Below are 15,970 nucleotides of genomic sequence, written 5' to 3' on the forward strand. Positions count from 1 at the left end.
TGTGTGTATTTTACCTTGATAAACTTAATTCAATTTCAAAACCTGGGGGGAGGGGGGTAGTGTTGTGTACTCTACCTTATGCATTTTCTATAATTCATAATGTACAATCTATTTCCTTTAATTTGTTTATATACAATAAGGTATGCTCTATAGTATTATAATTTTGCGCCAATTTAAATATTTGACACAATAATTCATGGAATAAGTATTATAATTTACAGAGAACTACTATGATTTCTCAGAACTAAACTACGACCCTTCCCTTCAATAGGGTGTAGCTGATCAACGATATTCGAATAGGATGGAAAATATTTCGCAAATTTCTCCTTAAGAAACTTGTGTAAGGAATCATTCAGAACCTTGTATACCTCATATGTCAGACCAATACTGGCATATGCGGCTCCGGTGTGGAGTCAACATCTGAACACAAAACGAACTTAGAAAAGGTTGAGAGGTATGCCACCAGGCTAGTCCACGAACAGAGAGCTATGAGCTACGAAGAAAGATTACTTTCTTTAAGGATTAAAGAAAGATTGTAACAGAACCCATAGGCACCTCACCAGAAACAAGTACTTATTTGATATGCCAAGAGTGCATCTTAACCAAACTAGAAATGCTCTACAAATCAAGGGACCCAGAATGTGGAATGACCTTCCCAATCATGTCAAAGGCTGTACCTCTCTCAACCAGTTTAAGAGGAAAACTAAGTACTGCCTTATTAACTCCATGTAACCTACCTTACCCCCTAAATATCAACCCATGTCTTGCTATTTTCAAACAATACTGTTTGTTGACCAAGTTGTAAAATTGCCGATTTCTGCCATGTTCCTCCTCCCCCCTTTCTTCTACACAATTTATACTTTAATCACAATTAGTATTAAGCTTTAGTCTAAGTGTTTTTCCCTAAACCTTGCCAGAAATGCTGTGTGTATTAGTGGCTTTAGGTATTGTATGTACTAGCTCTATAAATCCAACATTATGTTTGTAACTCATTGTCTATGTATGCACTTTTACCTGAATAAACATTTGGATTTGATTTTTTTTACTTTTGATACTGGAACTGAACCTCACAACACTGGAAGACAGAAAAGTTAGGGGAGACATGACCACTACCTATAAAATTCTCAGAGGAATTGACAGGGCAGATGAAGATAAACTGTATAGCACTGGTAGGACACAAACAAGGGGACACAGGTGGAAACTTAGTACTCAAATGAGCCACACGGATGTTAGAAAGAACATTTTCCCAGTGTCAGTAGTTAACAGATGGAATACATTAGGTAATGATGTGGTGGAGACTGACTCCATACACAGTTTCAAAATGTAGATATGGAGCCCAGTAGGTTCAGGAATCTGTGCACCAGTTGATTGACAGTTGAGAGGCTGCACCAAAGAGCCAGAGCTCAACCCCAGCAAGCACAACTAGGTGAGGACACTATAAGTGGGAATGGAAAATTACAATTATCATTCAAAATTGATCGAACTGACTATTCTGGTGTCTACAGCAACGGGACGGGTACTATGGGACATACTGTGACACATGAGGAAGGGTTGGTGCCCGGTGATAGCTAATAACTGAAAATCTACCACAGGGAAACTATGAACATTAGCAGCATAGGAACTATGAGCATTATGTGACATAAGTGCTATGGCATCTGAGGACAGGTTAGCTGGTGAACACTGGGTAGCATGGATAGGGGGGATGATCGTCAGTAGTTGGTGTTGAATTTAAGCCCAACATATAAAAAGCTACAATGGAGGTACATATCTTCAGAAGGGACATAACTGGTGGACCTGGGCACCTGTCGCATGAATGAATGAGTGAAGTTCTATACAAGAAATGGATTTAAAGTTCTCCACGCCATCAGATACCACCTACCATGAGAGGAAGGTAATCTTAGTGAGCTGATATACACCTGCATGCAAAAAGCACCCCTCTTCCACAGTATAATACAGAGCATCCCCTGTGGCACGTGTTCTGATGACCCACACAGGAATCCTATCTCCTTCAGTGTTTTTGTTGCACATCACACCAGCCGGCAGAAGAAACCATAAGCCAGCTGCTACCACCCAAGAGAGAGCAAGTTTTAATGAAAGATGATACAAAAATATGTAGAACAATTAAGTTTAACATTTTATTTTCTGGATAATAAAAATTAAAAACTCCCCATAACTGACTGAAGACCACATAGAAGCAATTTGTAAATGAATAAACATTGAAAAAAAGTCTATGAAAATTCATGAAGGGTACTGTACACTTGTCTTATGAAGCAGTGGAATGCAGCTATGGATGACTACTGGAGTGTGGTAGTGCCTGTTTATCCCTAATATTATACTGTAATGTGTTGTGACTGCTAATGAATGGATCAGTCATAATTTTAAGTTTATTAATTTTAACAAGAGAGATAGATAGATAGATAGATAGATATGTTAGTTGTGCAAGACACAACAAGGTCAATGACATCATCAAGAGAAGCCTCGTCTCAGCTAGGTGCCCAGCAGAGAGAGAACCTCGCATCCTAGGGGTCCAAAACCCGGATTTCCCCACACTTCGCCCTGATGGCATCACCATATACTCATGGAAGGAGGGTAGACAGTTGGTGTGGGATACACATGTGTATCCACCCTGGCTGACACCTATGTACACTTCGGAGCTGATCAAGCAAATGGGGCGGCCAACCACAGGGAAACAGCAAAATCACTCGAGTACAGGCGACTGGAAGGTCAATACCTCTTTGTTCCCATAGCGTCTGAGACGCATGGCCCCTGGGGCAAGAGTGCCTTGGAATTTCTCAAGGAATTGGGTTCCAAGCTCATTGACGTCACCAGAGACCCAAGGGCTTCCAGCTTTTTGTTTCAGCGCCTCAGTGTGGCGATCCAGAGGGGAAATGCTTGCTGCGGCCTCGGTTCCTGTCCAGAAGCGGAGGAGCTTCAAGAGATCCATAACCTTTAGGCATTTGTCTTGTATGTTTTGTAACCTTTAAATACACAATAAAGCAAAAAAAAAAAAAAAAAAAAAAAAAAAAAAAAAAAAAAAAAAAAAAAAAATTATATTTTTTATATATATACAGTGGTACCTCAGAATGCGAGTGTCCCTGTATGCGAGTTTTTCGGAAGACGAGCAGGATTTACTCCAAAAATATGTCTCGGAAGGCGAGGGTTACCTCGGGACGCGAATTTGTTGATACGTGTACAGGCCAACTGGCGCGTGGTGGCATGGCGATCGCGCCTCAGTTTACCAGTGTCTCGTGTCCAGTGACTATCCCACCTGAATTCTTCACAAGGATTTACAGTTTTTTATCGGTTTTTTGGCCATTTGAGCATAAAAGTTGTCATTATATATCTTGCCATGGGTCTCAAGAAAGCCATTGGTAAGGTTCAACCTAATAAAATAGCTGTGAGTAGAGGCAGTAGAGGATGTCCCTTCTTGATTAAGAAAATGTGTGAAGAAGAACTGAACTGTAAGAACTGCAAAGTTTTGTTGAAAAAACTCACCCAGATAAAGCTGTAGCAGGCCGTTGCATTGACCTTTTAAATGATAATGTGATGTCTTACTACAGACAAGTGTTAAAATGTAGGGAAAAACAAGTGTCATTAGACAAATTCTTAGTAAAACAAGCAAGTCCTAGTGGTATGCAGGCAAAATGTGCCAGAGTGTGCATACCAGTGAAGTCCTCACTGCCTGATGTGATAATGGAAGGGGACTCCCCTTCCAAACAGTAACTCCTCTCTTCCTCCCACCTCCTCACCATCTTCCATACGCCTACAGCATTCAACAGCAAGGTAAGTAATAACTTGAACATAGTTTTGTAGGTTTATTTAGATGAATTAGGTATAAAAATTTAGTTTGATGTGGGGTTTTTGGGGTAGTCAGGAACGGATTAATACATTTCCCTTTATTTCTTATGGGGAAATTAGCTTCGGAATGCGAGTTTTCGGAATACGAGGCGTCTCCAGGAACCAATTAAACTCTTAAACTGAGGTATGCCTGTATATATATATATATATATTTATATATATTAAATATGACCGAAAAAGTAAGATTAATAATTCTAACACGAATTTTCTCTATCTTTCTTATGTTTCTTTTCACTGTTGGTAATTCAAAGATCAATTCTCCAAAATTCATTGTTATTTTTAAAATAAAAATGAATTTTGGAGAATTGATCTTTGAATTACCATCAACAGTGAAAAGAAACATAAGAAAGATAGAGAAAATTCGTGTTAGAATTATTAATCTTACTTTTTCGGTCATATTTAATAATATATGTCTACAGGAAAGACTGCTACCAAAATATACTAATATACTAATAAATAAATAAATAAATAAATAAATAAATAAATAAATAAATAAATAAATAAATAAATAAATAAATAAATAAATAAATAAATAAATAAATAAATAAATAAATAAATAATAATAATAATAATAATAATAATAATAATAATAAAAATAAAAATATATATATATATATATATATATATATATATATATATATATATATATATATATATATATATATATATATATATATATATATATATATATATATATATATATATATATATATATATATATATATATATATATATATATATATATATATATATATATATATATATATATATATATATATATATATATATATATATATATATATATATATATATATATATATATATATATATATATATATATATATATATATATATATATATATATATATATATATATATATATGCATATGCATGCATGCAATTGACGATCACAAAACACTGATCATTTTATGCGGAAAATCCACAGAGAAATATGAAATGAGGTGAACGTTTCGGCTTTGTTAAAGCCTTTGTCAACACCAGACTGACTGAACACCAGTCAGTCTGGTGTTGACAAAGGCTTTAACAAAGCCGAAACGTTCACCTCATTACATATTTCTCTGTGGATTTTCCGCATATATATATATATTTATTAGTACCTAGTAGCCAGAACGTCGTACTCGGCCTACTATGCAAGACCCAATTTGCCTAATAAGCAAAGTTCTCCCGAATTTATATATTTTTCAATTTTTTTTCTTATGAAATGATAAATCTGCCCATTTCATTATGTATAAGTTAATTTGTTTAAATTTGAGTTAAAACTAACGTAGATATATGACCGAACCTAACCAACCCTACCTAACCTATTTACACCTAACCTAAACTAATACAACTACGTCGGTAATTTATGTTCTTAATATAATATAATAATTCAAATAAACTAATTGGAAACAATTTATTGAAAATAAAGAAAATCACTCTGCCTATTAGGCAAATCGTGACTTGCATAGTAGGCCGAGAAGTGGGTTCTGGCTACTAGGTACATATATATATATATGTCGTACCTAGTAGCCAGAACACACTTCTCAGCCTACTATGAAAGGCCCGATTTGCCTAATAAGCCAAGTTTTCATGAATTAATTGTTTTTCGACTACCTAACCTAACCTAACCTAACTTTTTCGGCTACCTAACCTATAAAGGTAGGTTAGGTTAGGTAGGGTTGGTTAGGTTCGGTCATATATCTATGTTAATTTTAACTCCAATAAAAAAAAATTGACCTCATACATAATGAAATGGGTAGCTTTATCATTTCATAAGAAAAAAATTAGAGAAAATATATTAATTCAGGAAAACTTGGCTTATTAGGCAAATCGGGCCTTGCATAGTAGGCTGAGAAGTGCGTTCTGGCTACTAGGTACGACATATATATATATATATACACACACACACACACACACACATATATACATATACAGTCACATTTTTCATCATGTGTTAATTTTTGTGATTTACACACATCTATTTATGTGGGAGGATAGGGAGCCAGTGGCCAAGCGGAGAGCACGCTGGACATGTGATCCTGTGGTCCTGGGTTCGATCCCAGGTGCCGGCGAGAAACAATGGGCAGAGTTTCTTTGATCCTATGCCCTGGTTGATACCTGGTTGATGGGGTTCTGGGAGTTGTTCTACTCCCCAAGCCTGGCCTGAGGCCAAGCTTGACTTGTAAGAGTTTGGTCCACCAAGTTATTGCTTGGAGCGGCCCGCAGGCCCACATACCCACCACAGCCCGGTTGGTCCCCTGTTACCTAGCAGTAAATAGGTACCTGGGAGTTAGTCAGCTGTCACGGGCTGCTTCCTGGGATGTGTGTGTGTGGTGTGGAGAAAAAAAAAAAATAATAGTAGTAGTAGAAACGGTTAATTGACAGTTGAGAGGCGGGCCGAAAGAGCAGAGCTCAACCCCCGCAAGCACAACTAGGTGAATATATATATACTATATATATACCTACCTTTTACTGTACAGTGTATTACCTTTCTCCCCTGAAGCCTGATGCCTCCCCCACCCTGTGAATGTGGGAAATGGGGTAAAGACAATGTATGTTTATTAACCACAAACACAAATCTGTATTAATTTAATAGCCCAAGAGCTTAAAGAAAACAACTGTATAATTAAAAACAATTTATTAACATCTGTCCACTCACTAGGTATTTAAGCATAAAATACACAAGTAATGATCACCTAACACTCAGGTATCTTACAGTAAATATAATGGCTCCAGATTTAAGGAAGGGCATTCTATATAAGGAATTTCTGTATAAATATTTGCGTTCACATACCTGGAGAGTGTTTTGAGAGTTTTTCTACTCCCTTGGAGGAGTAGAAATGTGAGGCCACACTTTCACAATGTGGTCATGCTCCCATTCGTACACTTGGTCGGGTCTTCACTTATGCTCAACGTACTTTGGGCTTCATTAATTTTCCAATACGTGTTTTCACTATTGCCATAACACTAACTTATTGATAACACTCTTACCCGAGCCCTTCATTCTGTATCCAATAGCTTACAAAAAATATATTTCTAGCTCTCGGCTCTTCTAACCACTATCTACTAGTAATAAGATTCAACACCGACAGAGCTAAAACTAACCGCGTAAATTAACTCGTCCAGATGCTGAATGGTTGTAACTTTGACAGTCACATACCGACGCCTTCACTAGCCACTTACAAATAAAAAATACACCGTAGCCAAGATGTGTAAATGACTTTGTGCAAACTGCACGAAATAAAAGATTATAAAGTAAATGCAAAATATTCCGAGACAGCATTATTAAGGGTGATGATGATGACTGATGACTAAGGAATAACTATAGTGTAAGTGAAACATCTTGAAGCACTGTACAGTAATGAGATTAATGATGCTGGTAGAAAACATGAACTATGATGTCAGTAACTGCCTGTAGCCATAGCTAAAACTCACTTCAGTGAAAAGTAACAGATTCCATACTGGCTCATTACATAATGAAGGGCTCATTACATAATGAAGTAAAGTAAGATTTTATTATAAACAGAAATCATGACAAAGTCTAGAACAAAGGTAAGAAAAAATACATTAAAATCATCTTTGATATTCAATATATACTGTAATATATAAGATATTTTAGCATTTACAAAGCACTCAGTTGGTACTCACATCAGATGTATCACCAATACTGTACTGTACTCTCAGTCATATTATTCCATCAAGTTTGTAAGAAAATATTCTGAAACAATTTAATTTTCATTTAGTGATATACTTCACTAAAATTGATTTGAATTGTAATTGTTGTTGTTACGATGATGATGATGAGACCAACTGCTTGTCAACACACACGAGCGGTTAGTGCAAGTGTTCATGAACAACCAACAGCCACAATATTCAATGGACTTCATGAAATACCAATAATAATAAAAAGTTTATATACAAACACAACAGATTTATGTTCATGTATTATGGAAAAATCAATCTGGGTTCGCATATGTCCCGCCAGTCCAGTTCCTCTACAACAGCGTCTTTACTCAGGCCATCTTCAGTCAGGTCAACTTCGTCTTCCTCGAAGGTCAGATCTACCTCTTCCACGTTTTCCTGTGCCTCTAATTCTTTTGTGGACTTGATTTTATCTGTTAATAAGGAGGAAAATGCTGCTTATACATTTTTGCTTAAAAAATATTGTATATATAATAAAAGTAATTGGATACCTGGAAAGTAATCAAATGCCAGTAGCTTGGTTGGCCTCTAACTTCCATAGAACCTTTTATCACAGGGAAAGGACAAGAAGATTCTTTTCCTTCGTTACATGTACAGTACTGCAATTCCACTTGGTGGTTGGCTCCATTTTCTTTACATTCATATCACTAAGCTGTTAAAAAGTTTGTTCCTCAGGGTACAGTCCTTGCACCACTACTTTTCATTATTCTCATACCAGATATAGACAAAAATACAAGTCACAGCTTCATATCATCCTTTGCAGATGACAAAAATCAGCATAAATATTACCTCTGCTGAAGACATTGAAAAACTACAAGCAGATATTAATAAAGTTTTTGACCAAGTAGCAGAAAATAACATGATTTTAACAGAAGTAAATTCCAGGTACTCAGGTACGGTAAAAATGAGGATTTTAAGACGTAATACAGGATTGGGAAAGTGTTGACATTTGGAGTATGTCCAATGCTCTTGCGCATGGTCTATCCCGGTTCTTTCCAATGTCACTGTCAATGGAGTGGACTGTCAATGCAAACTACTTCCAGTGGCTATGCAGGACATACAGGCACTGTGATATAGATATCTTTGCGTTGGCCTGGAATCGGCACCCTACCAGTGGGGACACCTTTCAGTTGGACTGGTCTCAGTGGGGTTTTTTGTACCATTTTCCCTAGTCCAGCTGTTGCTCTGGGTCCTGGGCAGGTTATCTTCTTCAGGTTATCGCGAGATGATTTTGGGCTTAGTGTCCCCGCAGCCCAGTCCCCGACCAGGCCTCCTTTTTGTTACACATCCCCAGGAAGCAGCCCATAGCAGCTGTCTAACTCCCAGGAACATATTTTACTACTAGGTAACAGGGGCATCAGAGTAAAAGAAACTACACATTTGTTTCCGCCTCCACCAGGGATCTAACCCGGAACCTCAGGACTACGAATCCGAAGTGCTGTCCACTCAGCAGTCAGGCCCCTACCTGACAGGTTGGAGCTTAGAGTAAAATGGTCCTTCTGGTCTCTTAGTGGCTGGCTCTGCCCTGATTTTAGGCACTGCATGCTGTGTCCAAAGCCAGGTGTTTTTATACGGATCTGCCTCTTTCAGAAGAATGGCCCAGTGACATACCTCAATGGTTCGACCTTCTCCTTAGCTTTTTGTTTAGTATTTCTCATGTGCCTTTATACCCAACTCTATGGCAAGTAGGTGGCTGAATTGGTGTTCCACCTGCATTTATCTTCTTGGCAGCAGTATAAGCTTTCTTGGCACTCTTTTTGCCACTTCCTTTCATTTCTTCCTTCATATTTTTGACTGGCATCTCATATTGAATACTGTCGCCTCTTATCGTGCAATGGTAGTGGAGCAGCGGCTTTTTGCATTCAGTGTCGACACTTCCTTGGCATTGTTTCAGAAGCTGTCTGGCACATTTTTATTTCATCTCCAGTCTGTTTATGCACCACCTGAATCTGCTTGATCCTTTGACTGTGCTCATGCATTTTTTCTTTGTTTTATAATGTCTCCTTCAGTCAGTGATTCTTTTTCTAAGGCTCTTTTTTTTTCTGTTAACACTTGTCTCTGTAGAGTTGGAGAGCTTCATGATTTAACACTAAATCAAGTAAACCCCCAGAGAAATCAAGTGAATTACCAGATGACCCCTCCAGAAGCAGGGGGTCGTCTTCCTTTGGGCCCGGTGAGCATTATGTTCGTCTGCAACTGTCACTATCTCTAGTGACAGTTACTTCCATAGTACTGGAAGTACTATGGACTTCCAGAGGTATCCCTTGGTTGTTGATCTGGTTAGGCCGAGGGTGCATCACATTCTGTGTCCAGTGGTGGCTCTCCACAGCTACTTTTGTGCCAACGATTCTACCTCGGTGCATGCTTTGTGGGTAGATCCAGTTTCTTTGGTCCTGTTCCAAGGCCACAGTGTCATCAAGTCTACCCTCATGCCCATGATATTCATAAGTATGCCAGTCTTGTGGTGGCTTTCGCCAATATGTCCTCGATTGATCTTCATGCGTAGTGGTCTAATAGGGTTCCTTCCGTCAGTCTGTTACTCGGTTAATATTCCTAGCCCTTGTTGTGCCTGTGTTGCCCTGGGTTATGTCTCTCGGCCTAGAGTTTTGCTTCAATGTGACTTGTCTATTGTTTCTGCACCTTGGCGTGTCCTTGTTTGCCCAGCATGCCAATTAAAACGTCATGGCAGATGCTATATAGTAGTTGGAGGCCACTGGGGTTCACAGAGACATTTCATTACATTCAATAGTGGAATTTGGAAAGATACAGTGGCAGGATATTTGTATTTCCTGTAAAATAAAATAGTGTAGGAGGGCAGATCTTCAATGACTGCAGTTGCACAATGGCAACTCGGACTAGGTTAGGGAAAACAAGTACAGATTGCACTGACACATACTTACTGGCACTGTTAGCTTACCTTATGGTTACCTCGTGGTGATTCCAAGGATCAATATCCCTGAGGCCCAGACTCTGACCAGGCCTCCTGGTTAGTGGTCTGATCAACCAAGCTGTTGGATGCTGCTGCTCACAGCCTGATGCTGGAATCACAGCCTGGTTATCAGGTATCCTTTGGAAGTGTTTATCGAGTTCTCTCTCGAACACCGCGAGAGACCAGCCAATTATGCACCTTGTGTGTAGTGAGAGCGTGTTGAAAAGTCTTTGTTCTTTGATGTTGATCGAGTTCTCCCTCAGAGTACCCACTGCACCTCTGCTTTTCAAAGGGGCTATTTTACACATCTTGCCATTCCTCCTGGTCTCATGTGATATTATTTCCTTATGCAGGCTTGGAACCATTCCCTCTAATATTTTCCAAGTGTAAATTATTACTGTATGTATTTCTCTCGTGTGCAATCTAAAGTATACAGATTTAAAAATTTTAATGTCCCAATAATTTACAAGTTTTACAGTGTGGATTCTAGCAGTAAAGGATCTTTGCACACTCTCCAGGTCAGCAATTTCTCCAGCTTTGAATGGGGCTGTTATTGTGCAACAATATTCCACCCTAGAAAGCATTTGTATCTTGAAAAGTATCATCAGCATTGGCATAGCATCCCTTGTTTAGTCAGCTGCCTGGCAAGAAAACCGAAGTATGGAAAGAGTAAAAGGAACAAAAATGAAAGAAAATTATTCAGAAGTATGATAAACTTCTAGGTCTTTAAGAATAAGGTCGGTCGGTCTTTAGGCAAAATTGAAGAAAGAGCAGTACAAGCCATGGTGGGGTAAATTGGAATAATACAAATATAGGAAGAGGTTAAAAGGTGGAAAGAGGTACTACTGTGAACATGATTGGATTTGATGGTGTGAGAAGCATGAAGGCTGATATCTACAGAAGAGGTGAAGAAGCTGAAATGTGGGAAAGCTGCAGGTACTAGATATATGAACTAACAACTTACCAACATATTTTAGAGTAATCGTAAGTCCATTCACATTAATGACACGTGCTTGAAGGTAGTTGGAGTAGACAGGGCAGTAGGATTCATCCAGGCTCAACACTTTCACTGCAATAAATTCCCCAGCTTTTGGGGGAACTTTCATAAGTGGGAACTTCTCAAAGTAGGCTTCACTTGCTGCTCCACCTTGCCCACTAACCTTCATATAAGGAAAACAATCATTACAATACTGCTCGTACTCTAAACCAAGAATGCTAATCACAAATTATAAAATGCTTACCATTGAACAAGCTTTGTCAGAGGCACAGCTACCCACTCAATAATATATAACTAATGTATAAATGAAAAAAGCAGTATACATTGTCTCTAAACAGTGTATCCTAAATTCCAGACTTACCTATGAATGAACTCCTCCAAATAATGGACAAATTTGCCCAATTGATTTTCACTCTGAAAATCAGATTTATTAAAAAATCCTGATCATCTGTTCATCATTCACCTCAAATCATATGTTTTTATTATAATTTTTACTAATCTTCCTATTCATCTGTAGGTATTCAAAATAATAAATCTAAATATTAGAAATGTTTCATTAAGGTTGCACTGTACTGTATGATATATTAAATAAACATCTTTATGTGCGATCATTTGTCTGAGACATCCAGACCTACTGAGTGGACGTACGTACACTATCAACAATGTGTTTTCCTCGTGTGAGTGTGGTGCAAGTGTGGTGTGACCTCGCATTATTCAATCATCTTCACTGGCTTTTTTTTCGATATATTATTTGAGAGTTGCAGCCACGTTATGAGGCAATAGCAGTATGGATACATCGGATAAGGATGTGAGCAGCTTTCTTACCATGGAAAATAAGGAAAAGCTATTTGGAAAACTAGATCATGGTTGGGGAGGAAAGTCCGGTTTCAAACAAAAAGAAATGGCAAAGGATGAAGATCATATATACTGTGAATAAAATAAAAAAGAGCAATTGTAGAAAAAGAAGTGATAAAAAAAACACTGAAATAGTCTAAGCACGAGGACTTGCATGATACTGCTTACCCACGATTTATGCACCACTGCAGCATGAAGTAAAACAGTTAGTCTGTAGTTAAGAGAGAGGCATTAACCATTTCAAGGCCAGTTCAAGGTAACTGCACAAATCTAACAGTCGGCACGACACGGCACTAAAGATGGCCCAGGTGCCCCTGGGGTCTCAATCAGCTGCCAGTATTGAACTAACACTCCACAGCAAAGAAGGGAACAGGGTGGGAAAGGGGTGCTAACCCGAGAGACTACCAAGAGTGTATTTCATTACATTCAACGCCTCATTTCTGTGAGGGCACTCTCAGTAACCTCATAGAGCTTCCTCTCAAGGGCACCTTCAACAGAGGACAATGGCTTTACTGAAAAGAAACAAAGCAGAGATAATCCAGAGAAGGGATTAAAAAGAGAACATAAGCATAGGGAAAAGTGCAGAAAGCCTGTTGGCCCATGCGAGGCAGCAGCTGTTTATACCCAACCAAACTCACTTGTATATGTCTAACATAAGGTTGAAATAATCTAGCGATTCCACATCTATTATGTTACTTAATATAATAGTCATGGTAAAGGAGCAGTATCAGCAGCAGCAGCACTCCAGAGGCAAGCACTTCTTGCCTCTGTTCAGGTCTTAGGTTGCAATTTTTCTACCAGGAGGGATCTGTTTTGAAGTGCCTACCTTTCTGGGTGTTCAACCCCGGTCGATGGCAGATATGAATACTTCTTATACATAAGAGTTTCATAGGCCATTGCTTCCTTCGCCTCTCTGAGGAACATGCTCTGGCTAGTGGTCCCCAGTAGGCATGACAACTCTCTAAGACTGAAGCCCAGTGCTAATATTAGCTAGTATCTGTCCAATAGCTCCAGGGAGCTGACAGGGCTTCCCCACAGAGTGTGTGTGCATCTAAATGAGTAGAAACGTAATGTAAACAGGAAAACAAAGTAAGATTGAAAGAAAGTAAAAGGTATGAGTTCAATTGGGGCTGCCTCAAAAAATAGCTTATCAAGGTGAAAAAATTCAGTGGTGCTGCACAAGCAATGCTAGTGCAAACAGGGAAGGTTTTAAGGCTCTAAGATGGGCTACTGTACATATAAATTACTCTAGTTAGTGAAAATACACTACACGAGTATAATTCAGAAAGAGAACAAGCCTGTGCCCCCCAGATGTTTCAACACATTCCAAATAAGATGTTTGTGTAAAAAGCAAAAGTGGTGGTCGTGTCAGTCAGCAGAGTACATGTAAGTCAACTGGTATTAAACAAATAGCATTACAAATATAAATCTTCATTCAGTAAAACCTTTAATGTTCATTTTTAGAACATATTACATGACAGCAACACTTTATTATAAGTAAATTTAAAGAATTAATAAAACTTATTATATTAGCAAACACATCCCCTCACATACTTCATTCTTTGGAGGCTTTACTGCAATTTTTTATTTTGAAAATTTTTAGGAATTACAGTATACTCAGTTAACTTCATGTATTCACACTGCTGGCCCAATATACACATTTACCACAAACATCTACATGGTGTTCGAATTATCATTATACTGTACAGTAAACTCCCCCAAAACCGAACTATATGGTGGGATCCTGCGTTTGCCTTGAGGAAATTCTGGCTTACCTGGGATAAGTCAACTTTCCCACTGTGTATGAGGCAAGGCTGGTTTGGAACTGAAGATTAGAAGCACATTGACACAGGAGCCAAATGTTTCATTTTTTACACCAGTGCCAATTCACTAAGCAAATATACAGTAATATTTGTTTTCAACATCGAGATTACACAATTATGCACACTAAAACACAATATCGTAATTACGTTTTTAGTCCATACTAATTCATGTGCGAACTTGAAATAAGTGTATTCAACTAGGTTTGCAAATTAATAACAATGCAATGGTGGTCATATTTCATTGATTTCTAATTTGAATATTTTCAGATATATTGTACACATCACTTAGCTTTGTATTTACATAATAATCCTTCTCTCCAATTTGTTGTCTTCTTGATATCCAACCACCAACAAATTTGTCTTCAGAAAATCCTCTTCATAAAACCCACCCATGAAACTTGGACTTCAGCAGATACTGAAGAGCATTTCTTCATTACAGTTCCATATTTCTTGGTTGTTCTTGGCAATAACTCGTTTAAATAAATGTTATCATCACTCAATCAATAAGGTTTCACAAAATGTACACTAGAGTTCGGATCGGGGAGGTTTACTGCCATAGTTCTAACTACTGTATGTATATCAACCAACTACTGCACTATCAAAACCCTGGATATGTATCCGAGACTGGTGATTACAGTAAGAATCTAACTACAGTACTTCAAAAGCACTTTAAGTATAGGGAAATTTGATGGAGTAATTCTCTTAAAGAGTGGAATGAGGAATATAGTCACAAATGCACTGAATGTGTAAAGGGCAGGTACATGTCTGAGAGGTTGTATTGGAACACCCACTACACCGAACATTGCTTTATTCAAACAACATAAGCAAGTACAGACAACTCTAGGGAAACAAATGGAAAGAAGAATGCTAAGGGATGACAAAGAAAAACACTGTGAAAGGACAAGCCTCGACAGAATACAACATTTTATTTCAGACAAGCTATTCCAAATCTAATCATTAGACTTGACAGGCAAAATACCTTCAATATTGCTTTTATGAGTTTAAACTGCATCTGTACTGGCAGTCCTTGCACCTACACTCAATGGAAGTTGATGTATGGAATCCAGCTATAACTATGGCCTAAAAGAAGAAAACAAGAGCACAATACAGGGATAACAAGATGTGTACACAGGATATGAGATCACATGCACAAAATAAACTGAGGCGGACCAACCAATAGTATGAAGATTCATTAAGAAACTAAATATTTAAAAAACAAGTGATATAACTGCATGAGAGAGAAAGTTATATGGAAGAAAAAGTTTTGCCCATGCTGTCCTGTGTAAACTATTTACAGAGAAGTCAAGGACTGTACAGTTGTGTCATATATCAAATGCATCTACTAGTATTGTATTGAATATATAAAAATTAAAAGAATGTCACTAGTCTTGCATTGCAGGGAAGATAATGAGATAGGAATACTGTATATACGAAAGACAAAATAAAGATTAACATTGAACTGAAAATAGTTAACTGCCAATGTTTCTGCAATACAACAAAATAAACCTTTAAACACTGTTATATAAAATAATAATAAATATAATGTATAATCTATATATTTAAAAAATATAAATATGTAGTAAATAAAATATTGATATCAAGCATCGAATGTACTGAAATGCTATTTTCTGGTAAGGTACTCGGTAACTACCCAAACTAAGCACAGGTATAGCCACGCTTTAGGGAGATGCACTACTATACACCAGATAATCTCTGAATGCCAAGTGCATGTTCAGGGACGTTTATGCCTAATATTAGGCTTTTTCTGATCTTTCCAACCACTTGGGCTGGACTGTAGAGCGACGG

The 15,970-nt window shown here is 37.8% G+C and overlaps 1 protein-coding gene across 1 annotated transcript in view; it reads right to left on the reverse strand.

Moving 5' to 3' along the window:
* Positions 1–6,481: 6,481 nt before the first annotated feature.
* Positions 6,482–15,970, reverse strand: part of LOC123745958 (myb-like protein X) — a 28,152-nt gene continuing 18,663 nt past the window's right edge. The window contains 2 exon segments of the mRNA XM_045727068.2: positions 6,482–7,973; positions 11,454–11,649. Of these exon segments, the coding sequence (XP_045583024.2) occupies positions 7,804–7,973; positions 11,454–11,649 (366 nt within the window). The 3' untranslated portion in view covers positions 6,482–7,803.

Source organism: Procambarus clarkii, chromosome 10, assembly GCF_040958095.1.
Source record: "Procambarus clarkii isolate CNS0578487 chromosome 10, FALCON_Pclarkii_2.0, whole genome shotgun sequence".
Taxonomy (NCBI): Eukaryota; Metazoa; Arthropoda; class Malacostraca; order Decapoda; family Cambaridae; genus Procambarus; species Procambarus clarkii.